Here is a 26,500-nt window from a genome sequence, read left to right on the forward strand (position 1 = left end):
TTAATTGGTGTTAATATGTAATTAGGTACCTATGTTTAAAAAATGCATCAGGTATACAAAACAGCAAAAAAAAAAAAAAAACCTGACAATTAACCTTAGTGTTTTTATTCATGTGATTTCCTGTTTTAAATTACTATATCATTTTTCTTAATACTACTACATTCTACTTTCAGAGACAATATATTTTATCAAGACTGCTTATCACAAACATAAGATTACAGTTTTTTGACTAGATATTGCTTGACTTGGTTTTCTCCACAAAGGAAGGAAGAAAGAGGCTTTTGTGAAAGCTTTGCTATGATTACTACTGGGTGCTATTTAAAAATTTCTCCTTAAATATATTTTTTAACTCTTTAAAGAGTTGGTTTTATTTTAAAATGTTTTTGAGCAAAAGTATTGTTCAAATAACCTTTATAAACCCTCGTATTAGTCATATTCACCTATTGTATAAAAAGAGTTCATGAACCAATCTGTTCCTCTAGGCTAAACATGAACAAAGAAAATGAAATTAATACAATCACAAAATCAAATCACCTGAGTTTCCTGCCAAGATTATTCCAACAAGATTATTCCAAGATGAGAAAAGTCTAGCTCACCCAAGAAAAAAGACTATATAACACCCAAGGGCAAATTTTTACAGAAGACTGATGTCTATTCTGTTCAGAAACATGAACACATACATATTTGAATACATTCACAGATAGAACTGTTAACAACCTCATTCACTATAACTCATTCACTAAAAGAATAGTCAAAGAGAGTCAACACTTAAATATGCCCTGTTTTTGTCCTGATCTGTGGTTTCCTTACCATAGGGAATTCTGAGTGAGGACATCATTTTTACCAATTCAGATTTGCAAACTTGTAGTCTTAAGAGTTTTACCTGGAGCACTGACAAAGCTTAAAGCTAGACTGGTACCAAAGTGATCCCAGACTATGATATTCTATTCAGTTGCCTTTCCATTATAGCTAATGTGTAAATTACTGGGTCCCAAACTACTACTGTATTAATTAAATTTACAGACATAAAAATCCAATTTGATAATGTATTTAGCATCTGCTACTATATGCAAGGTACTGTGGTAGGTGCTAAGAATAGAAATAGTTCTTACCTGCCCCCAAGGATCTTACTTTCTACTGGAGGCAGGGGAAGAAAATAAAAAATGGAAGGGAACTTAAAGGCCATCTAAATTCAGAGGCCTTCAGATGTGGAAGCTGAGGCCTTGAGAAATTAAATGAGTTGCCCAAAGCTATATGAATAATATACACAATAAAGAAGAGGATAACATAATGAGAATTTTATTAAACAATTCTGGTTAAATGAACACTAAAATAATTTATGCCTATAGTTACAAAAATGCAAGCAACAATGGTCTTTAGTAGCAATTTTCTAAAAACAGCTCCCAAGGATAAGGTATCTCTCCTTCAGTGTTACAGTGATATACTTTCTATTTCAGATCATGAAGTTATAGTTTTGTCTTTTACTTCTTAAACATTTAATCTTTAAGTTCTGAACTTAAATACCCAAAAGGATATTTCTGTACACGTAAAAGAAAAAAGGGGGATTCTATATAAGAAGGGATATATATAATTATATATATATATTTATTTATATTTATATAAGCATTTACATACTTATGTGACCAAGGGACTGTGGTTTCTACAAATATCACTTCATTTGATTCTCATAACAACCATGTGAGATAGGGAGTAACTTGTCTAGGGTCACACAATTACTAAGTGTCTAGGTCAGATGAAATTAGGGTCTTCTTGACTCTAGACCCAGCACTCTATTTACTGTATGAGTAGCTGATTCCAATATAAAACCATCATACTGCTTGCTTTTTTCTTCATAAGTATATGATAAAGTCTACATTTTGTTACAAGGGAAATCCTTGTAACAATTAAGCTTAGTAAAAATGCCATAGCTATGTTAAAAAAAAATGTCATCTTCTATACAATAGAAAGATAAGCAATAGTTCATCACCTATCATCATAGTTCCTTGGGATACACAGATGGTAAATGTTTAGATTAGACTCTTTCAGAATTATTTTTCTTGATAATATTGCTGTCCTTGAATGAATTTTTCTGTATTCTTCTTACTTTACTCTGCAACAGGATATATTATCCAGGATTCTTTGAGTTTGATAATATACTTTTACAGTAATATAACTGTATTATTATATAAATTATATAAAAAATATAATTTGCTCAGTCATTCCCTAATTGTCTAAGAGGCAATGTATAACAACCCTTAAATTGTAGTTATTTTTTATTAAAGTTTTCATCTTTCCTTCAAGACAGGAAATTTTTGCTTTCCTTGAAGCTATTTTTTCCCCAGAAACACATTCCCTTTCCTTGTCTCCTTTTTTTGATTTTAAGAAAATGTAATTCCACAACCTCTTTTTTTTTTTTTTCAGCATGCTTACAATCCTTTTTTCTTTGCTGTGAGAGCTCTGAGAATTGGTTATGGACATTCCTAACACTTTTACTTTTGGGGTTTTCTTCTGCAGGTCATCAGTGGGTTCTACCTGGGCCCTTTTCATTAATGATTTTTGGATATGCAATATCCAGGAAGTTAAAAAACAACAACCATGGTTTTCAGAAAGTCTAGTAATTTTAAAATTCTCCTGGAATTTTACAAGAAACTGTATTTCTTGGTCAGTTATTTTTTATTTTTTTTTTAAACCCTTAACTTCTGTGTATTGACTTATAGGTGGAAGAGTGGTAAGGGTAGGCAATGGGGGTCAAGTGACTTGCCCAGGGTCACACAGCTGGGAAGTGTCTGAGGCCAGATTTGAACCTAGGACCTCCTGTCTCTAGGCCTGGCTCTCAATCCACTGAGCTACCCAGCTGCCCCCAATTATTTTTGATAATAAATATTTTTTTATTTTTTTCCATCTTTCTATTTTACTATTTCATAGAATCAACAATTTTTCTGGCTGATTCTAGTTTTCAGGCTACTTCAAGTTAAGGTTTTTGAATTTTTCTTCTATTTAACCTCTTTCCAAATGTTTTCTCTAGAATTTTAATTCCAATTTTTAGTTTCTGCATTTCTTCTAGGATTCAGGTAGGTCTTGTGGAAAACTTATTTTTTCCTTTGAGTCACTATTTACCATTCTCTCTAGAGCTATACTAATTTTCTTTATTTTGGCTGATATTTTCTTTGATTTACCTATTTCTCCAACTTTAGTTACCAAACTCAGGCCAGATTCATCCCTTGCTGAAATTCTGGGTGAGCTATTGGTCTCAACCAAGTTCCTACATCCCAGATCTCAGTCCTTGATCTGTGAGATTCAGAGCCTATATTTTCAGGGTACTCTCAGACGAGAGAGTATTAATAACTTCTAAGCCCCTAGACTTGGATGTCTGAACGCTGCCTTGCTGGTGGATATACTGTTCTCCATAGGCTCCCAAATTTCCCTCCCTTTTCCTTCCTGGATCTTGTGGGGCTTTCTTCAGTGATACTTCCACTTCTGAACAAAACCTCACAGGCTACAAGTATCTTTGGTCACTGTACCACAGTATTCTGTTCTAAAATAAGTCTTGCAGGGAGGTTCCTTTCCTATTGCCCTTGGGCTTCTGACTGAACTCTTGTATAGTTCTGGGATAAAATAATTTACTGTAATTTCTCATTGGATTTGTTGATTATTAATCAGTATGAAATAAAAGTCAGCATTTTGCTGCAGTTGCTATGTTAGAATTATGTGGTCATTTTGGTAGAAAACTTAGGATTTCTTCTTAAATGAAAGAAGACATAACAAAAGCCCATAGAATAAAATTAGATTTCATAAATTATGGGTTTATAAATTTAAATGGTTTAAAATTTTAAATATTTTAATAGTAAATGAATGAATCATATCAATATTAAAATATTGGCTATATGTGGATTTAGATTTAATGAAAGCATTTATGGCAATAATCAACTATAACATTTTTCAGTGACTTTTTTGATAGAAGACTTTAGATAACAAGGTGTAAAGTGTAAATCCTCTGGCTTCTATCTATGCCACAAGCAGTTCCACTTAAAGGTTCACTTTTTGCTGGTTTCAGAGCTGTCTACATTAGGAGAAACTAGGCTTTTGTTTATATCCTAGGTCAGTGATGGCGAACCTTTTAGAGAATGAGTGCTGTGCCTCCCTGCCCCCAGCTTACTTAGGGGAGGGAGGAAGCACTCCCATTGGACTGCTGGGCAAAGGAATGGGTGAAGTGAGTAATGTCCTCAGGTGCTGACTTTCTAGTAACTAACACTGGTGGGTGACAACACAAGTGCCCTCTCCAGCATGTGTGCCATAGATTCTTCTGTGATGGTTAATCTATGGCACACGCAGAACCCTGGCCTGGACAACGGAGAGGCTGACCCCACCCCCAAATGCAGGGAGTGGGGCATTCTGGCCTCTCTCCACTGTTGCAGGGGCTGAGCACGGCAGAGGTCCAGGGTGCCCAGCAGCAGCAGTGACCACTCCCCCACCTATTACCCTTCAAAAGATACAAAGTCCTTTTAATGCTTGTGGATCCTTACTGTTTGATTAGAAGCTTTTCCCAGGCCCTCCAGACTATACAGACCCTAATTAAAATAACCTTCTGAGCAAATATAGGGCTGAGCCCCATTCACTAAGCCCTAAGGGAGTATGCTAATCATATCTTCCCTAATCCTTGAAAGCAGTGGTTCCTAAACTTTTTTGGCCTACCGCCCCCTTTCCAGAAAAAATATTACTTAGCTCCCCCTGTCACATACTATCACTGCCTCTTTACAGTTATTCACCAACCCCAAATGCACCTGTAGCCATCACTGTCCCCCTGGATTGCAGCAGCACCCACCACGGGGTGGTGGCACCCACTTTGGGAATCACTGCTTCAAAGGAAGATAGAGAGAAAAATCACACACCCAACCCAAATTGAACCAGCTAACATCTCAATGGGAGGGTCCTTATCAAGCCATCCTATTCATCCCAACCACTGTAAAACTGAAAGGGCAGAATATATGGACTCATGTCTCATGCATTAAATCCTTTATTCCCCCAGAAACAGGTGGCAGAAGAGGAGGTAGGGACACCTATTCCTCTGAGTGGGTGGAAGATACTTTGGAAAAAGTAGTTCTCTCCCCCTCTCTCAGATATCTTAATCCCTCTAAGCTACCTCAGACTGTTGGGTATTCAAGAAACCCCACAAAGAAGAAAATCCTAGCCACTAGTCCAAAGTCTTATTGCCTCAAAGGCCTACCAAATGCCTGAGGCTTCCAGGAAATTTGCATCAACTCCAGTTTTTTTCCCCCTCAGCTAAATTTTCCCCTTCTTTTATTCAGTGATTTTCTAATGGGAAGATGTTTCTTTTCTGCTCTTGAGCTGATGAAGCAATGGCATTACAATATGGTAGTAGCAAGAGGGTTCCTTAATCCAAAGAACTACAAAGCTCCTCAGGTTGCCTCTCTAGACAGTTCAGAACATCCTAGCTATCCCTCTGACTCACCAGGATTTTGTTTTATTCAATCACCATTCAATCTATGCTTACAACAAAGCAAAGTTCAAATTAAAACTGTGTGGTTCTCTGCATGATACAGACAAGCTTAGCCAGTTTTAACTGAACAGAAATTTGCATTGTCTAATTAGTTCCCAGCCAATCAATCCTATTCCTTCAGCAAAGCAGATACAAAGTCCATCTTTCCCATCTATGTTTCTCTAATGTTATAGTGGATTGTAAAAAAACCACAAGTATCCCAGAGAGGTTTTATTATAAGTTGTAGATAGTGCTGGAGGACAACAGTTTAAACAAAGCACCCTGTCATCTCTAGGAAGGGAATGACAATGTATTCCTCTAAATGTACATAATGCTATCTATAACATTGGTGGCCATTCCCCTGTCAGCAGTCAGGGGGTGGGGCATGTAGCTGGGGGTGGGGCAAGGTTCCCTATCACTGACATAAGTCATGATTATTCAGAAGCTGATTATTTTAGATCTTTATTTTTCCTTTTCTACCACCACTCTGTGTTTTGTTTACTAATACCTCCACCAAAGTGTAACTAGAAAAAAATTAAGAGCTGAAATCTAATTACTGACTTCTTGGGAAACCTAAGGCTGAAAAAAGATATGAATGGTGAAAGAGATTGAAATTAATGGTAAAAGTAGACTTCAATGTTATTTCAAAAGTCTCTGACCCTCATTAATACAGATAAATTGTTAGGAGGTATCAAAATAGAACCAGCTTCATACTAGCATATTCCAGTTTCCTATGGTTCAAGGCTCCAACTGTAACCTTGGCAAATCAATTTTTAGTTATGTCATATGCCACAAACAGTGCACAGCACTTCCGAACCAATAAGAAACAAAGTTGTAGAAGCTCACCTCACACTGATTATTCAGTTTAGTGGATGTAATGTCCAGCTGTTGGTATTGCTCCTTTAGCTTTGAAAATTCAGCTTCTAATCTTGTCTGTTCCAATTTAGAATTGTTTAACTGGCTCTTTAAATTCTTGTGGTCAGTTTGTAAAACTTCAGTCTCTTTCAGCAGCTGATTATATGTGTGATTCAACCTTTAATTAGAAAATTGGTACAGATAGGTAAGATTTTCATATAGGTTAACATTTTCTTTTTCTTTTTAACTTATGCTATGCTAATGTTTTGACTCACCAAATTGGACATAATGATATTGAGGATAGCAAAATTTTATTTAATTACATTTTTAAAAATCCTAAACTTAAAAACAAAGACTAAAAAGAAACACAACTTACTAAAGTATAGGCAATTCTATTTTCTTGGTATAAAGTACAACATAGAAAATTAATAATTCAATTTTTATTTTGCATAAAATTTTAACATTCAGGACAAAACAGATTCAATAAAGAAATTCTATCTGTTCATCTTACTAGGATACGTAAGCTTACTCCTTAATTACTGATTTTTGAATATATAGGGAAGACAATTATAAAGTAAGGCAATTATTTGCACAATTAAATTCACATTTATTTAAGCACCTATCCTGTGAATGAATAAATGATTCCTAAAATATCTAAAAATTAGAGAAAATATGGGACTGGATATCTTTAGTCATTACCTATCATTTTCACCTCGAAGTATTTTATATTCTGTAGCTACAGTTTCATGTTTCTTATTTTCTTGCATCATTTTCTCTTGCTCAACTTTGAGCATTTTTTCCAATTCTTCTAATTGTCCTTTCTGTTTCAGTAACTGGTTATAACTGGAGAGAAAAAAAACAATTACTGATTTCATTGAACAGAATGATAATGAAGAAACAACATATCAAAATCTATGAGATACAGCCAAAGTACTCAGGGAAAATTTATATCCCTCAGTGAATATAGCAACAAATCGGAGAGGGAAGAAGCCAATGAATTGGGTATGCATATTAAAAAACTGGAAAGAACAAATTAAAAATCCCCAGATAAAAACTAAATTGGAAATCCTAAAAATCAAAGGAGAAATTAATAAAATTGAAAGTAAAAGTACCATTGAACTAGAACTAATAAATAAGGTTAGAAGCTGGTACTTGGAAAAAACAAATAAAATAGATACAAGTACTGGTTAATCTAATAAAAAAAGACAGAAAAAATCAAATTAATAGTATCAAAGATGAAAAAGATTTAATAAAGAGGAAATTAAGGTAATTATTAAAAGCTATTTTGCCCAATTATATAGCAATAAATAAGATAATATAGGTGAAATGGGTGAATATTTACAAAAAATATAAACTGCTTCCATTAACAAAAGAGGAAATAGAATACTTAATCCCATTTCAGAAAAAGAAACTGAACAAGCCATCAAGGAACTCCCTAAGAAAAAATCCCCAGGGCCAGATGGATTACAAGTGAATTCAAACATTTAAAGAACAACTAATCCTAATACTATACAAACTTTGACAAAATAAGTAAATAAGGAGTTTTACCAACTTCCTTTTATGACACAAATATGGTACTAATTCCAAAGCCAGGCAGACCAAAAAGACAGAAAGAAAACTACAGACCAATCTCCTTAATGAACATAGATGCAAAAGTCTTAAATAAAATACTAGCAAAAAAGGGGGCAGCTAGGGAATTCAGCGTATTGAGAGCCAGGCCTAGAGATGGGAGGTCCTAAGTTCAAATCTGGCCTCAGACATTTCCTAGCTGTGTGACCCTGGGCAAGTCACCTGACCCCCATTGCCTAGCCCTTACCTCTCTTCTGCCTTGGAGTCAAGGTAAGGGTTAAAAAAAAATACCAGCAAAAAGACTACAGGAAGTTATCACAAGGATTATTCACTATGACCAGGTGGGATTTATACCAGGAATGTAAGAATGGTTTAACATTAGGAAAATCATCCACATAATTGACCATATCAATAACCAAACCAACAGAAATCACATGATTATCTCAACAGAAGCAGAAAAAGCCTTTGAGGAAATACAACATCCATTCCTACTGAAAACACTAGAAAGCAAAGGAATAGATGGGTCTTTCCTAAAAATAATAAACAGTATATATTTAATTTAAAAATAACAGCAAGCATCATTTGCAATGGGGACAAGTTAGAACCCAATAAGATCAGGAGTGAAACAGGGATGCCCATTATTTAATATTATTTAATATTGTACTAGAAATGATAGTACTAGCAATTAGAGAAGAAAAAGAAATTGAAAGTATTAAAATAGGCAATGAGAAGACTAAACTATCACTCTCTGCAGATGTTACGATGGTCTACTTAAAGAATACTAGAAAATCCACTAAGTTGCAGGATACGAAATAAACCCACATAAATCATCAGCATTTCATATATTTTCAACACAACTCGGCAGCAAGAGTTAGAAAGAGAAACTCCATTTAAAATCACCCTACACAATATAAAATATTTAGGAATCTATTTGCCAAGACAAACACAGGAATTATATAAACACAAAAACAAAACACATTCCACACAATTAAAATAAGATCTAAATAATTGGAAAAACATTAATTGCTCATGGGTAGGATGAGCTTATAAAATAAAAATGAGAATCTTAACCAAATTAATTTACTTATTCAGTGCCATGACCTCAGCAAGATAGTGTTTGATAAACCCAAAGATCCCAGCTTTTGTGACAAAAATCCACTGTTTGACAAAAATTGCTGGGAAAATTGAAAAACAGTATGGGAGAGATTAGGTTTAGATCAACATCTCACACCTTATTCCAAGATAAGTTCTATAAAGATGGAAATTATAAGTAAATTAGGTGAACATAGAATAGCATACCTGTCAGATTTGTGGGAAAGGAAGGAATTTAATACCAAGCAAGAGATAGGGAATATTACAAAATGTAAAATGAACAATTTTGATTATAGTAAATTAGTTTTTATACAAATAAAACCAATGTAAACAAAATTAAAAGGGAAGAAACAAATTTGGGGAAAATCTTTAAAACAAAAACCTCTGATGAAGGTCTAATTTCTCAAATTTAATGAGCTAAGTCAATGGTACAAAAAAAAAAAATCAAACCATTCCCCAATTGATAAATGGGCAAGGGACCTGGATAGGCAATTTTCAGATAAAGAAATCAAAACGATCAACAAGTACATGAAAGTGTTCCAAATCTCTCATAATTAGAGAAATACAAATCAAAACAACTCTGAGGTACCACCTCACATCTAGCATATTGGCCAATATGACAGTAAAGGAAAATAATAAATGTTGGAGGGGATGTGGCAAAATTGGGACACTAATGCATTGCTTGCCCTTTGATCAAGCCATACCACTGATGGATTTGACCCCAAGGAGATAAGGAAAAATATTTGTACAAAAATATTCATAACCTCAATCTTTGTAGAGGCAAATAAACGGAAATGAGAGGGTGTCCATTGATTGGGGAATGGCTGAACAAATTCTGGTATCTGATGGTAATGGAATAACTATTGTGCTGAAAAGAATGATGAACTGGAGCAATTACATGTGAACTGGACCAACCTCCAGGAATTGATGCAGAGTGAAAGTAGCAGAACCAGGAGAATATTGTACACAGAGACTAATACACAATGGCACAATCAAATGTAATAGACTTTTCTACTAGTAGCAAAGCAATGATCCAGGACAATTCTGAGGGACTTATGAGAAAGAACACTATCTACATCCAGAGAAAGAATACTATCTACATCTAGAGAATGAACTGTGGGAATAGAAAAGAAGAAAAACATATGATTGATCACATGGTTTGATGGGTATATGATTGGGGATTAACTTTAAATGATCATTCTATTACAAATATTAATAATATGGAAATAGGTTTTGAACAATGATACATGTATAACCCAGTGGAATCACTTGTCAGCTCCAGGAAGGGGGAAGGAATGGAAAGAATATGAATCATGAACCAAGGGAAAATACTCTAATTAATTTTAAAAAATAACTGGGGTGTGGGGGACAGAGTTATAAAAATTTAACTTAAATGTTCCCTATTTTTTAAAAAAAGCAAAACTAGAAAAGATACAGTAGAATTGGGAAAAGGATCTGTATCAAATATCACTAACAAAGAATTGATATACAAAAACAAAGGTAACTGATATATATATTACCATGAGCCAGTCTCCAAAAAGTAGCTAAAATACATGAAGTTTCATTAAAATCTCATGAATTATAAACAACATAAAGCACATGAAAATCTGTTCCAACTAAGAGTAAGAGATATGTAAATTAAAATAAGTGAAGTTTAACTTCACAAAATGCAAACTGAAAAAGATAATAAAAAGTGAGAAAAATCATTTTTAGAATATTTGGGAAATCAAGAAAACTGGTACAAAATTAATAGAACTGTGAACTGATCTAAAGGGTATGTATTTCAATTTAGATTTATGAAATAAAAATCATTAAATAATCTATACTCTGATTCAGCCATTTAGAATCACTAAATTGGGCATAATGGTACTGAGGATAGCAAAGTCTTCACTACTGAACATTTGCTCTAAAGTAAGTCAAAGACAGAAAAAAATGTTCGAAACTTAGCAAAATTATTTGTAACAGAACTGGAAGCAAAGTGGGTATCTATCAACTGAGGAATAAATAAAAAAAAAACAACAACTATGGTTTATAAACATAGTGGGATATTACTGTGTCTTAAGACATGATGAATATAAAGAAGTAAGAAAGCCAGGAGAATATTTATGAACTAATTAAGCAAAGCAAAATAAAAAGAACCAAGAAAACACTATATCCAGTGACTATAAATTGTAAATGAAAAGTCACTATAAAGAAATAAAAATTTTGAATAACTGAAAAATCAGTGAAGGTCCTACAGAACAGATAATAAAACACAGAGAGAGGTGTAGGACTTGATAAGGATAGATTCACTTATTGATAAAAATGGTCTTTCATATATTTTTAGCTGATTTTTTCCCTTTGTCAGAAGGGAGAATTCAATCTGCAAGAAGAGATGGGAAATGACTTCAATAAAGATAAAAGGCATCAATAAAAATATTGGAAAAATACTTATGTTGAAGAAAAAGCAATTCTTTTACAAAGTTATTTCTTTGATGTTTACTTTTTGTATTAAATTCATTAAGCTAACTGGAAAAGCTATAAACAAGAAAAAATGAAAATTACCGATCTTCGAGGTCCTTATGTTCTACCTCAAGATTTTTGTGTACAGATTTTAGTGTTCCATGTTTGGAAATGAGAGACTCATACTCAGAAGCTTGGCGTTCATGAAGACTTTCCAATTTTTCATGGTCTTTAACCAGTGCATCATAGAGAGACTTCAACTCTTCCCTTTCTTTGACTATAGAGTCATTTTCATTTTCTAACGTGTGCTGCTGAGCAGATAGTTGGGAATTCTGGCTCGTAATTGAGGTATTTTGGGAATTAAGGGTAGAGTTTTCCACCTGTTAACAACAGACAAAAAAATAAGACTGATTTATGAAAAAATTAGTAAAAAAAAAAAAGGGTTTTTAAAAACATTTTATGACTCATGTCAAGAATTCTTATAAATTAAGAAATCATAAATCTGCTCATATTTATTTAAAATTAAAAAAATTAAAAACTAAAACTTTTGCTAAAAATTGGCTACAGTTATATTGATAAAATATTTCTAATAATATGTAGGTCAGAGAAAAAAACCTATTCTTTTTTCCTTTCAAAGATTTCTAAACAGATTTTTTTAAGCTTAATTTTTGAAGGTGAGGGAGAATGATTAAAAAAAAAACTGTAATGGAGCAGAGAAGACTAAAAAGTAACAGAGCCCCTCATGGGCCCCTCACAGGAGCCGACAGCCTAGCTAGGTTTTCACCCAACTGCTTATCTCACTTCCCTTTTGTCCACTTGCCTGACCCTCCCTAGCTGCTAACAGCACCATATTTTGCTTCTGAGAAACCGCTTGCTTGCTTAAGGAATGTTTATTTTTGAACACACCAATCCAATCCTTTGAAATGTGCACCAAGGAAAAGTTCCTGCCAACTTATTTTCCTATATATGTTCTGTGCATACTTATGGGGGGTGCGATTCTCTCTCATGTGAGGAAGATGCCCCAGTTGGCCGGCTACTAAAGGTCCCTAAAACTTCTAAACCTGAGTTGTTTGGCATTTTTCAGGAGATGTCCCACTTCAAAACAACAACTTTTATCTTCTATCTTAGAACTGACAGAAGTATCAATACCAAGGCAGAACAGCCATAAGGGCTGGGCAATTGGGGTTGAGTGACTTGCTCAGGGTCATATAGCTAGGAAGTGTCTGAGAACATATTTGAACCCAGGCTCCCAGGATTACAGGTCTGGCTCTCTGTCCTACCTACCCCAAAGCTGGTTTTTTAGCGAGAGACCTATCTCTTCTTTTCTTAAGCTGTAGTAAGATTTAAATTCTTGGAAGGAAGGAATTATTTTGTTTTCCCAGTGATTTGCACATTAATTAGGTCCTTAAATATCTGGTGACTTGCCAGATTGATGAGACCAACAACACAGGCAAGGTTTAAAAGTGCTACCCTACCTGTATAGCTTATTTTCTAGTAATTGACTTACTTAGAGATCTGAAAAAAAGGAAACCAGGGTTCATGTGCTATAGTTATGACATGAAACAATATCTACTATGATATCTTAACTTATAAGTCCTAAAATTTATTTCATATTTTATATGCCCTTACAGATATCCACTCTTATTTTACTTATTTTATATTTAGAATCCCAATAATCTTGATAAATACACTAAATATTATACTATAACTACTGAGATCTCATTACTATGTATATATACACACACACTATATATATATATATATATAACTCTAAATATTTTAATTAATCCATGGTTAAGTTTTTACAACAAGAATTAAGTATTTGACTTAAAGGGTTATTATGGATAGCAAAGTTTTCCATTCATAAAAGAATTTCTACTTTTGATGAAATTCTCCCACCAAAAATGTAATATGAAAATTACCTGAAGCTTGGCATTCTGAGTCTGAAGGGTAGTATTTTGTTCTTGTAAATTAATAGTCTGCCGCTGAAGTACAAGAATCTGGGCCTGTAGATTATTGTTCTGTGTCTCAAGTTGCTTCAACTGAGTTTTCAATGCTTGTTTCTCTGCTTGCAGGGTAGCATTCTTAGTAAAGAAACAACATAAATTTAAAAATACCAACTCAAGTCTATGATCTATTTGCTGAATAAGTATCAAAGTATCCAAAATAATTACAGATTAGATAAGGATTTTTGGGAAAGAATTTTAAATGAAATTTTAAACTCAAAAGAAATTGGCTATAATTTTGTCAGCCTGGGGATCCAGCAGTCTGCAATCTATGGCTTAGTAGGTAAATATTAGGAAATTGCCTGAGTTACATTTAGGTTAAATGACTTTTCCAAAGTAAAATATTTAATAGTGCCAGATCTTCCTGATTCCCAGCCCAGAACTCTGTATTCACTATATTACACTGCCTTATTAAACTTACAACTTCTCTGGAAATTCAAGAAAAGACAATTCCAATAATGACAGATTTTTGCAGAGTTTTCACAATGACAAAGCATTTAACATGCTATTTAATTAAACCCTCATTATACAACCTTGTAAAATAGGTAAAGCCTGCTAAAGGTTTTATCTTCAATTTTCATATGAATAGAAGAAAGGTCAAAGAGGTTAAATAACTTGCTAAATATCAGCAAGAATTAGTCAAGAAGAGATTCAAATCCAGGTCTTCAGAGACAATCCAGTACAATTTAATTATAACTACTGTATCTGGGTTTGATTCTATCTACTGTGCAATATTAGGAAATGTAGGAAAAATTTTATGCTATACTATGAACATCAGAACACAATGAAATAACAGTAAATTTTTATTATTTCATAAGTAACACAAACTTAGAGGTCAAGAAATCAATAAGACCAATTTAGACAGTCTTTTTAAAAATTTGGTTCAGATACTTAATGGATCTGACCTATATTATATAATAATATTATTTATATATTCATAGTATAAAATTCCACTAAAATTCCTTTTTGTTTGTACTCCTTGGACAAGGTACAATATAACATATTTTCAACTACTGCATTTGCATAATGGAACATCATTATATTTAACAGGGTTAAAATATTTATTTACTCTGAATAGATCTAGAATTTCTAATCTCTTAGAATTGTACACCTCATAATTTATAAACCTGTATTATATAATGCAAATCCCATCAAAAAAAAGAAAGAAAAAGTTAAACACTTAAAATGATGGGGCCTGTCCTAAAAATATAAAATAAAGAGAAACATTAGGACTGAAATTCCAAAGAATGCCTTTTATCTCTTTATCAGATTAAATATCAAAAATCAAGAATAACATTGAGTTTTGTTGGTCTTTTATGTCACATTAAAGTTTTGCACTGACACTGTATTAAGGGAATATAGTCTTACAATAGTACTAGTTAAAATTTAGAGAAAATAAAATTTAAAATAGCATTTACAATAGTCTGAAGCATTTTTATAAACAGCTATCACCTGCTTACTTGATTAGACTAAATAATTTCTGCTACATGAAATTATTATTATTTTTAAAAGCCCCACTGAATTAATTTAGTTTTTGTTTTCTGGAAGGAAAAAGGAAGAGACTACATGAAGATAGCATTCCCAGAATAGTGGTTCTCAAATCTTGTCACATGGAGACACATGGAGGTCCCCAAGATGATTTTGGGGATTCATGAGGCCAAACTATCCTAATAATACAAAAACATTTGAATTTCTAATGAGAAATATAACCAACATAAACAAAAATTCTTTGCAGAGTTCAATAATTTTTAAGACTATAATAAAAGGATAACGAAATTGTTGTGAGGGAACTTGACGTGAACTCCAGGTTCGTGACAGGTACCTTTTGCATTAAAAATACAAGACTCTAAAACTTAGCTTTAAAATAAAAAGAGAAATTTATTAATTTAGTAGTAATGTTGAAAGGTGGGGAAGACACTGCTTCCTAGAGGAGATGGATTCTGGGCTTCTTACACCCTTTGACAACAGTGGCTATGTGACCAAGGATTAGGGAATGGAATGAGGCTAGATAGAAGGGAGGGATGTTTGTCACCTGAGTGGGGCTAGAGTGATATTTTGTGTTCCAAAGACGCAGGGGGTGACCAGGCATTGATTAGGGGACAAGTAGATGTCCTAGATTACAGCCTGATGGTATCAGAGAATAATCAGAAGATGTATATCTGTGGCAATCTCAGGGGGGCAGGCCTCTGATGCCCAGGGTCACCTTTTCCAGGATACTCCAAAATGTAAGGAGGGAAAGGAATTTTCCTGCTTTCTTTTTTTTTTTTGACCTGAAACACTTCTAGAGTTTGGGGTGTCCAAGGGAGTCCCATGCCAAAATGAATAAATTTAAGAGTCACTTCCCTAGAGGAACTTCTGCCTTGGAAACTCCCTTATACTCCTCCCTGATAACTGCTTCTCCTGGGTCATTATTTCTGTAAAATCTCAGTCATGAAGCTTCATTTCACTCCTTACTGAATCTCAGGCCATCTTCTCCTTAGCTTAAAACTCCTCCTATTTATTCATCTCCAATTTTGATACCATGATCAAATAAACTGCCAGCATTCTTGGATAAGGTTTATCAATCTATTTTTCCATTCCTATGACTTTCCTGGCCAATAAGTCACTCTTTGGCTACCATTCAACTATGTGTATCGTCTTCCTCCATTAAATTGTAATTTTCTACAGGGCAAGGACTCTGTCTGGGTAATTTTATCCTTAAAACTTAGAACACTCAGATACAGCAGAGTACATCTTTTGTAGTAGGTTATGCCAAATGAACACCAATTCTAATAGGTTTTTATCAAATTGGTCAAGTATAATACTAGGCCAAGTTTAGAGGGGATTCAGAGAGGCTCACCACTACCACTAGTGTGTCAGTATTCAGTCAATTACCATTTAAACATCAAAGTGTCAGGAATTAATGAAGCACTAGGAATACAAAGAAAGACACTGCCATCAAGGAACAGACAATTTAATATACAAACTATGTACAAACAAGATATGTATAGCACAGATTGCATATAATCTCAAAGGAGAAGCACTAAGGTTAACAAGGGCTAGGGAAAGTGTTCTTGCAGAAGGTAGGACTTTAGCTAAGAGACCTGGAGGAAGCCAGGGAAGCCAGGAGTCAGAGATGAAGCACTGAGGAACAAGGAAGCCAAAGTACTTATAGAGAAATAAGACATAAAAGAACTGGAGAGATAAGGAGTAGTTTTTAAAATGAGAATATTTTATATTTGATACTGGAGGTAACAAGGAGTTATTGGAGTTAATTAATGGGAGGAGGGCTGCAATGGTCAGGCCTGAACTTTAGCAAGACTGCTCTGGCAACTAAGTGGAGAATATATTAAAGGAGAAACTGAAGCTGGGAGACCAACCAGTAGGTTACTGCAATAGTCTAAGAAAGAGTTGATAAGGGCTTGCACCAGGACAGTGGCAGTATCAGAAGAGAGAAGTTTAAAAAAATAGAAATGATAGGAGTTAACAAATGATTGGATTGGAGTTGAGAGAGTAAGAAGTCCGGGGTGACTGTTGTAGGTTGTGAGCCTAAGGTTCTGGGAGGAGGACAGTAGGAGAAGGGGAGGAGTTGGGATGAAAATAAGCTTAGTTTTGGACATGTTGCATTTCAGATATCAACAGGGAATGTAGTTCAAGATGTTCAAAAAGGCAACTAATGATGTGAGACTTGAAGTCACCAGAGAAGTTGGAGCTCGACGAGCAACTCTGAGAGTCATCTGCATAGAGATGATAACTAGAAATCATGGGAGTTGATGAGATCAAGTGAGATAATATAAACAAAAAAGAAAAGAGAGCCTAGGACAGAACTCTAGGAATAACTAGGGGGTGTGAAAGAACTAGCAAAGGAGAAGCAATCAGACAAGCAGGAGGAGAACAAGGAGAAGAGTGCCATGAAAACAGAGCAAATCAAAGGCTGCAGAGAAGTCAAGGAAGCTCAGTTGAGAAAAGGTCATTAGATTTGGCAACTAAGAGATTAATAAATTTGGAGAGAACAGTTTCATTGGAATCAGAAATTTGGAAGCTGGATTGTGAGGGCTTGGGAGGAAAAAGAGATTGCAATAGACATACCTATTGTAGATGGTCTTTTAAAAGATTTAGATCATTTACAGTAACTTTGGAGAGAGCATGTTTATTGAATGATGAGATGAGAATCCAGAATATAAAGGGAAAGGGGGTGGGGGGAAGATACAGAGGGAGAGAGGAATAGGAGAGGGGCAATGATCTAGAGGTTCATAACCATAAACAATTTTAATCACAAAAAACAGAGAGAGGATGACAGCAGGAATAGACAGAACAAGTGAGATTTTTTTGAGGATGAGAAAGACAAAGGCATGTCTATAGACAGTAGGGAAGTAGCCAGTACACAGGCAAATAAACTTGAAGATAGCAGCAGAAGTGATGTGAGATGAGGGAAGAGGAAGTTCTTGGTGACTGGTTTCAGCTTTTTTTTTTTCCCAGGAAAATAAGAGGCAAGTTTCTTAGATGAGAGGGTTGGGGAAGAAAAGGCATGGGACATCTGAGGAAGGAAGAATTTGGAAAAAATTACTATGTTAAGTGGAACAGCAATCTATTAGAAAGGTATAAAAGAATTAGATTGCTTTCCCACAATGAGGGCCCAGTTATCTACCAGAAACTTGTGTGGACCAGACAGCAGTAATTTCATGACTTTCTCTAGCTTCATTCAGTAACATGTGAGTAGGAGCAAAGGCTGGGGATGGTAGGCATAATCCAAAACCTGGGTTTTGAAGGCAAGATCTTTGACAAGATAACTTAGAATTGGTTCACCAAAGGTTAACAATGATGACCTGGGAAAGAACTGAGGGATTAGAGCTCATAATAAAGACGGAAAACAGGATTTTTGGGAAGTTACAAAATAGATAAAGAGGTGGAATGACAAAAAACTGTGATTAGATAAAGGAATTTCAGAGTTCTTAAATGTGGATATGTAATATTTGTGAGTAAGGAATACTTTTGTCATGGTGACTCATTAAATAGATAAAAATACAAGATATTCTCTGCCTTCTGTGATTTCCTTCTGCTTGATGAAATGGCAGAAAAGAGGTAGAAGCTGCCAAACATCACGTTGCTCCCAAATTTTCTACAAATATTAGTTTAACTGCTAATGACTAGCAACATCCCATAATAACTAGTGTCAGTCTATGTACTGACATTTCCCCCTACAAATGAAACCTAAGTGCCACTAAATGGAAGGATGACTCTGGCTACATCCAAAGGGAGAATGAAGGACATGGTAGGGAGTGGCTTCACTATATAATCAAGGTAAACAGAGAACAAATGATTAGAAGATATAGCACCTTATGCACCACATCTATTCAAGGATGATTCGAATTAAGGTTTGCAAAGCACTTTACATGCTATTTCATTGAATTCAATATTGCAGGAGCCATTTAAATCTGTTCCATACAAGAAAAAGAAATTCTACAAAATGCCTTTTCATTCAGAAATGACAAGTAGTCATGCAATCTTTGCTTGAAAACCTCCAAGGATGGGGGACCCATTATATCTAGAGGCAAATTTGGGAAACACAATATGACACATTTGACTAAAGAATATTCATGTTATACCTACATTGTATATTTTTTAAACTTCTACTCATTATTTCTAGATATGTCCTCAGGGGACAAACAGCACTGCCCCTTCCAACTCCATTTCTTCTTCAGGCTAAATATCAGTTCCATCAACTTTTCCTCTTATGACAAATCCTTCACCATCCTAATTGCCCTCTTCTGGATAATCACCAGTTTATCAAGTGCTTCTTAAAATGGAGTACCAAGAATACTCCAGATGTTATCTGATCATGACAGAGTATAGCAGAACTATCTATCAGTGCCTTTTTCCTGGAAACCAGGCTTTCTCCTCTTTCGTTACTGCAGCTTATAATTATATCATCATTCTTCATTGCCATATCAAAACTTGAACTATTATGTGAAAAGAAATAATGAATATTAAGTCCAGAAAAAGTGGAGCAAGGTTGGAAAAGGCTTTCTGAGGCAATCTGAGAAGTCCACTAGGATGTATTCTTGTTCTCTACAGTCATACTCCCCACCATCTTGTATTAGTAAAGTTGATTTTTGAGCCTAAATTTTAGAATTCACCTTGGTCCCTATTCTACTCATCCAGCATAATGTTTTACCCTGTTCAGATTTAGGCAAGAAAGGATTCTGAGTTCCTTTTCAGCTCTTAAGATTATATGATTTTGGCACTCCCTCTGCTGATAATGATATAATTTCTCTGGCTTAGTAGTAGATGATCTCAGAATTGTGGTGGCTAAAAAATTCATCACCTTGTGTTCAACCTGGTGATGAGCTTCTCTCAAACTTTGCTTGACAGGTTCTTGAGCTAAATTCATAAATTGTGCCCATATTCCCAGTCACATTCCTTACTACAATGAGAAATCAGAGTAGGGCTTTCTCTGATGTTTAAAGACACTATTTTTGTAAAGATGTGGAGTGACTTGGAAGAAAAATTAATCTATAAAAATAACAACTATAGTTACCATCAAGTATGTCATTCACTTCACTGTTCTGACTTTCAAAAAGATTTGTTGAAGTAAATTCTTAAGAATATTAATAATCTTAATAATTTTAGTTGTATTTATAATAGGTATTTTAAAAATGAAGTAGTAAAATACAATTAGATAAACTTCATGATTTATATTTTAAGAAATCTTTACTTTCAAATATTTAGATTCAATAAATTCTAGTAAACTTACATTCCGTTCCACCTCAATTAACCTGTCTTTAACCTTCAAAAGCTCTCTAGTTGTCTCTTGACTTTCTCTTTCCCATTTAGTATCATCACCAGATCTTGGAGGAGAATTCTGCAGCATTCTTTCTTCCTCTTGCCGTTGTTTAAGAGCTTCATAATTCTTTTTCACCTAAAATATTACCAAAATATATTAAATACAGAAAAATTTTTAATTTTAAATTTATCCATTTTAAAAGTTATTTCCCTTACTTTGATTCAAATGAATATATTTATGATATATTGTGCTAAGTAATAAATACAAAGCCAAAACCAAAACTTCCCTGTTCTCAAGATCATTTTTTAAAACTTATATCCTATGAGTACTATTCTTTTGCTTGTCCAATAAATTTGGATCAAATTTTTTAATAGTAAAAGATCTATATATAAAAACAATTATAATGAAACCTCTGATAGACTGTGGACAGCAAGGAAAAATGCATGGAGGGGGCAGCTAGGCAGCTCAGTGGGGATGGGCATAGATCACTTTAGCAGAGGAATGCAGGATGGACTGGATTGGGGAGAGACTTGTGGAAGGTAGATCAGCCAGCAGATTACTTTAATATTTCAAGTATAATTAAGAGTCTATACCAGGGTGGTGGCAGTATCAGAAGAGAGACTTGGGGTGTCACATATAGGTGATGCTGCAAAGGTAAAATCAAAAAGGTTTGGCAATGGATTGGTTGGAAGTGGGGGAGATGAGAGAGTAAGGAGTTAAGGATGTTAGTCTGGGAGCCTAGGAGGATGCTCTTACACTCAACAGGAGTAGGAAAATTTGCAAGGGGGTAAATTTTGGGGGGAAAAGATAATGAGTTTGATTTTTGACATGTTTAGGATGTCTATTGGACATCTAGTTAAAGATGTCCAAAAGGTAGTTGGAAATAAGACCAGAGGTCACCAGAAGGGTTAGGACTGGAAAAGTAAATTTGAGAATCATTGGCATAGAAATAACAATTGAAACCCAGGGAAATAATGAGAATATCAAGTAAAATAAATAGTACAGAAGGAGAAAAGAAGAGGAACCAGAAGAGAGCCCTACAACAAACCTATGGTTAGCTAGCATGATCTGGATATAAAGATCTAGTGAAAAAGTGTGAAGATTGGTCAAACAGGAGAGCGCAGTGTCCTGAAAACCTAGAAAGAAGAGACCATCAAAGAGAAAAGGGTGACTGACAATGTCAAGCCTACAGGGATGTTAAGAAGGATGAATACTAAGAAAAGGCCAATAGATTTGGCAATTATAACCATCTTAATGTTGGAGACTCTCTCCATTGACATTGATGAAGTTGAAAGACCATAAAGAGTTAACTAGAGAATGAAGTGGAGCCAGCTATTGCAAACAGCTTTCTGAAGGTACTTAGCTACAATAGGAAAGATCAATATAAAACAACTGCTAGTAGAGATGGATGGATTGATCAACTTTAACCTTTCCTATTATCTCCAGACTCACATTTCCAAATGCCTACTGTGAAGATGGGATTAACTCTGCCCCTGCCCATTTTTAGAGTTAATCATCAGAAGCATATACACCCCACTTATCTTAAGTGTGGGGAGGTCTGTGACCCACGTGTGATGGTGGGTGATAAATCAGAATCAGCTGACTATACCTTGGGCAGTCCTAAGCAAAGCTTTAGCTGTAATTGGTCCATGTAAAAGTGGAAGGAAGGCACATGGAGTGATGAAAGAAAAGGTCTTTAAACTTCCTATGATGAGGTCTTTTGCCTTTAACTTGAACTTGAAAGAGCTCTGGCTTGGGACCTCAGACTGCTCTTGGATTTTTCCCTTAAAACTACCTCGTGGGTGATTGAAAAAGACGGACTCCTTTTCCTACCTTTTCTGAGAGGTACTTAGCCTCTGGAGAAAAGCCCCTTGTCTTGGAAGAGGCCTCGTGGCTAAAACCCTTGTGTAATTTAACTCTGGGCCCCCTTTGCTGTGGCCTCTGAAGCCCTGCCTGGTTCAGACCAGGCTGGAGTAATTATCTTCTCTTTCTGATTTCCTTACTTTCACTCTCTCTCTCTATTTTATAAATAAATTGCTAAAAAGTCATTCTGACTTAAGTAATAATTATGGCAACCACATTCTTCATTAATTTAGTTCAACCTTTAATTTTTACCCTTTACACTACTGGACATCTCAAACTGCATATCCTGTAGACATCTTAAATTCAACATATTAAAAATTTAACTCATCTTTTTTTGCCTAAACCCTCCCCACTTCCAAACTTTCGTACTACATTTGAGGGTACCATTATCCTACTGGTTGCCCAGGCTCATAATCTCTTTTGAACAATTCCCATCTTCCTTATCCAATCATTTTCAAAGTCCTATTTATTCTATCTTTTTAGCATCTTTAATACACAGGCCCTTTCTCTCTTTGGATACTAAAGCCATCTTATATGGGTTCCCATCACCTCAGGGATGGACTACTCCAATAGCCTGCTGGCCGATCTTTCTGACTTATCCCTCTTGGTTTGAAATTATTTTTATGCTTCAGAAGCCACAACATATTTGTATACAAATGGCAATGAATGTGTACATCCTAAAAGAAGTTTTTGAGTTAGAAGAAAATTCATTCTTTGCTTCTTCTCTATTAATATTTTCCTTTGAAGATGTATGTTCTCATCAATAGTAAACCTCTATCTTCTACATATATCCTTAATGTCTATTGACTTTACTAGCTTCTTTACCTTCCAAAATTGACATTTCTTTTTCTTGATTGTGAGATTCTGCCTACTATGTTTTACATAAAGCCTAAAGATTTTGTTCCTTTTACCCAAACAGTATTAATCCTAGCCTCTGGTTTATATGCACAAATAAAGATTAAGTTATTTAATTAAGTTATTCTTGAAAAGAATGAAGCTTTACTCAACTGTAAATCTCCCATATTCAAATCTATGTATGTATACTTTGTCACAAAAATACTAGAAATAGTAAATAGTTAATAAAACTATTCAAGATGTTCTGATTCAACTTTAACAGCTTTCAGTTAAGTCAAAACTAATTAAAATATTTTTTTAAGAAAAATTTTCCATGGTTACATGATTCATGTTTTTACTTTCCCCTTCACCCCTTCCCCCATATCCAAAGCACATTTCCACTGGTTTTAACCTGTGTGATCAATCAAGACTTATTATACATATTATTGATAGTTGCGTCGGTGTGGGCGTTTCGAGTCTACATCCCCAACCATATCTGCATCAACCCTTAATTAAAATACTTTAAAAATACTTTAAGACCTCTTTTCAGCTTCAGAAAAAGACAGTTAGATTTTTGTCTTCTTTCTTTAATATATAAAATGTCCTAAATTTAAATAAACATAAATGCTCTACTTACTGTTTTAAGTTCTTGGCGTAGTTGCTGGTTAAAATTAGTTGATTCTTCTAATCGAGCTTCCAAAGCAGCAATTTTTTCTTCCTTTATTTCCAGGGATTTCTTTAGTGTAGACTCTAATTTTGACTCCAAAAGCTTATACCTGCTATTCATAACAGAAGAACATGTCATTTAACTATCAGCTCAGTTATCAGTCTCCTTTTAAACTGACATGGGGGTTGAGGGGGCATCTGGGTAGCTCAGTGGATTGAGAGCCAGGCCTAGAGATGGGAGGTCCTAGGTTCAAGTCTGACCTCAAGCACTTTTCCCAGCTGTGTGACCCTGGGCAAATCACTTAATCCCCATTGCCTAGCCCTTACCACTCTTCTGCCTTGGAGACAATACACAGTATTGACTGCAAGAGGGAAGGTAAGAGTTAAAAAAAAAATTGACATTGGGCTTGAGGTAAGAGCATGGTTTTTACTCTCATGCTGATTTGAGAGTAAATTTTTTTTACTCTACTAAGACAAAATCTCAGCACATTATTCTTTTTTAGCTAGTAAGAACAAAGTAAAAAGAAAAAAAAAAGATTTTGTGGTACTATGTGTGATTTAGCCCTATACACACAGCAGATATTTAATAAATTACTGTTTAATTTTAATATAATGCATGTGCTGTACAAGTAAGAAGCAGTGGGCATGCTACTACAATATATCCATATTCCCATATTCTGCCTTATAAGTACTTTAAAATTTAGGCTCTCTTTTTAAATAGTTAAGTCTTTGTGGCAGGGAATGATTCTCCCAATGACTGAGGAAGAAATTCAACTCACTCAAGACATTTTACAGAAATCTTAGTCAGAGCTCAGTGTTATTGTTTCTTTAAGGTGTTGTACATTCTGACTCCAGGGTAGCACAACTACATTATCAAGGATCCACACAACAAAGCAGAGAGCATACACTTATCATTCATGCTCCTAGTCTCTTCCCACAAAATCAGGGGCTAACTACACAGAAACAGATACAAAGTGAAAATGCTCAGGCTGGAGGGGCAGGCTGGTGGCTCAGTGGACAGAGAGCCAGGACTACATACGAGTCCTGGATTCAAATCTACTCTCCTACACTTTCTACACTGGGGAAAGTCACTGAACCTCAATTGCCTAGTCCTTATGGCTTTTCTGCAACAGAACTGATACTTGGTATCAATTCAAAAACAGAAGGTAGGTGTTTAAAAGAAAAATTCAGACTAATGTGAGAACATGGCCCTGGTGTCACTTTAGTAATATCAAAAAAACCTCTAAATCACAGATGGATACTAGTTTAATTAGTACACCAACACTTTCTTAAATACTATTTTCCCAGCACGGTATACAAAAACTCTTGAGGTTATCTCTAATGCTCACTCCACCTGCATATATTTTACCACCTACCCAATTTTCATACTACTAGACTAAAATTCATTGCAGAAAGGGGGCTGTACCTTGTTTAATAATATATAACCCACAATAAGTTAGCATAGTTCCTCAGATTTAGTTTCTGTTTGTTGATAATTAAGTTAATAATAAAAGGAAATTTCATTAAAAAAATAAAGTAATAAAATGGAAGGCTTTTGTAAATAGTATGAAACTGCAAATGGTGTTTGCATGGGCCTACTACCAATTATTTAAACAAGGGAGAAAAAGTCTAACCTAAAAAAAGCTAAATAATTAGTGCAGAAATAGTTTAGTTTGAAATAACCAGATTATTGTTTTCATTCAATTCACTTTGCTACTAAAGACTATCTAAAAAAATATCATGAGTAATCTGAAATAGTAACATAGTCTCTCAATGACAAAAACAAGAATTTGCTGATCAAATTCATCCCACGAATATTTACACAAGTCTTTTACTAGCAATTATACTTTGCATGTGAAGCTTATAAAAAATATTTTATACTTAGCCTACTTAAAATTTTATCTTTTCTTTAAACAATAGAAATTTTTGGTATATGTACAGAACTTTTTGCCATAAAAAGAAAAAGAGAAAAGTAAAGAATAAGGACAGTTTTGTATTCCTTAATGTATATACCAGGCAATGTGTTGTACAGGAAGTATACTTTATGAGAAGTAAGGAGACCGCAGTTATAGTCAGTTGACTTTTTGTTTCCTCATTTGTAAATGAAGTGGGTAGGGATTAGATGATCTCTATAGAAACTTCTAGATCTAAATATTGCATTATTCTCAGGAAAAATATACTCCCACCACCACCCAGAAAAGCTTTGGTAAAAGGAAAATGGATATTTTATTGTATTTTTGATAAAAATGTTAAATTTAACTTTTTTTCTCAATATGACTCACCTATCATCGGTACTTTGTTCATCACTCAAGAGACGTTCTTTATTTAACCCTATCTTTTCAAGTTCATGGGTAAGTTTTTCCAGATCATTATTCATTTGTTGAGTCTTCAATTTTTCATTCACCAAATCCTTATTAAAAAAGAAATGCAAAAATAATTCAAGTAGCAAGTATATAAAATTTCTAAGCAATCAAAACCAACATCTCTCAATGAAGATATCTAAAAATGCTCAAAAGAAAAAAAGAAGTCTTAAAGACCTCTTCTTTCACATTATTACTATGTATTAAATTAGAAAAAATAATAGTGTTAAATTTAAGTAGAAAATCTTAAGTAATTCCTTTTTACTTCTCTTTTAGAATAAATACATTTAATTTTCTCTCAATGTTAAAACCAATATTTAAGCATAAATAAGAATTGTACATATAATCTAGGTTTGAAAATTATCACAAGGATACTCATTTACTATTCAATAATGTGGCAGAAACTCCCAGGGTTTAAATTAATATCTGGGAATAGATTACAGAATATCTTTGTAGGTAGTGGAAGAGAGGATCTAAAAGTCATAATCTCAGACACTTGAGAAAAGCTCTTAAGAATCTTGCTGCTTTGAGCATAGTAAGAAAACCCAAAGGA

General features: G+C 34.4%; 1 protein-coding gene across 1 annotated transcript in view; it reads right to left on the reverse strand.

Annotated features, from left to right (window-relative positions):
- CCDC88A (coiled-coil domain containing 88A) overlaps nucleotides 1-26,500 on the reverse strand; it is a 164,472-nt gene that overhangs the window by 21,141 nt on the left and 116,831 nt on the right. Inside the window, exons 16-22 of the mRNA XM_044663347.1 lie at nucleotides 25,870-25,997; nucleotides 23,559-23,700; nucleotides 20,195-20,359; nucleotides 13,378-13,539; nucleotides 11,558-11,835; nucleotides 7,052-7,195; nucleotides 6,344-6,530 (exon numbers count right to left, since the gene is read on the reverse strand). Coding sequence (XP_044519282.1) covers nucleotides 6,344-6,530; nucleotides 7,052-7,195; nucleotides 11,558-11,835; nucleotides 13,378-13,539; nucleotides 20,195-20,359; nucleotides 23,559-23,700; nucleotides 25,870-25,997 — 1,206 coding nt within the window. The remainder of the gene's footprint in view (nucleotides 1-6,343; nucleotides 6,531-7,051; nucleotides 7,196-11,557; nucleotides 11,836-13,377; nucleotides 13,540-20,194; nucleotides 20,360-23,558; nucleotides 23,701-25,869; nucleotides 25,998-26,500) is intronic.

This window comes from Gracilinanus agilis, chromosome 2, assembly GCF_016433145.1.
Source record: "Gracilinanus agilis isolate LMUSP501 chromosome 2, AgileGrace, whole genome shotgun sequence".
NCBI lineage: Eukaryota > Metazoa > Chordata > Mammalia > Didelphimorphia > Didelphidae > Gracilinanus > Gracilinanus agilis.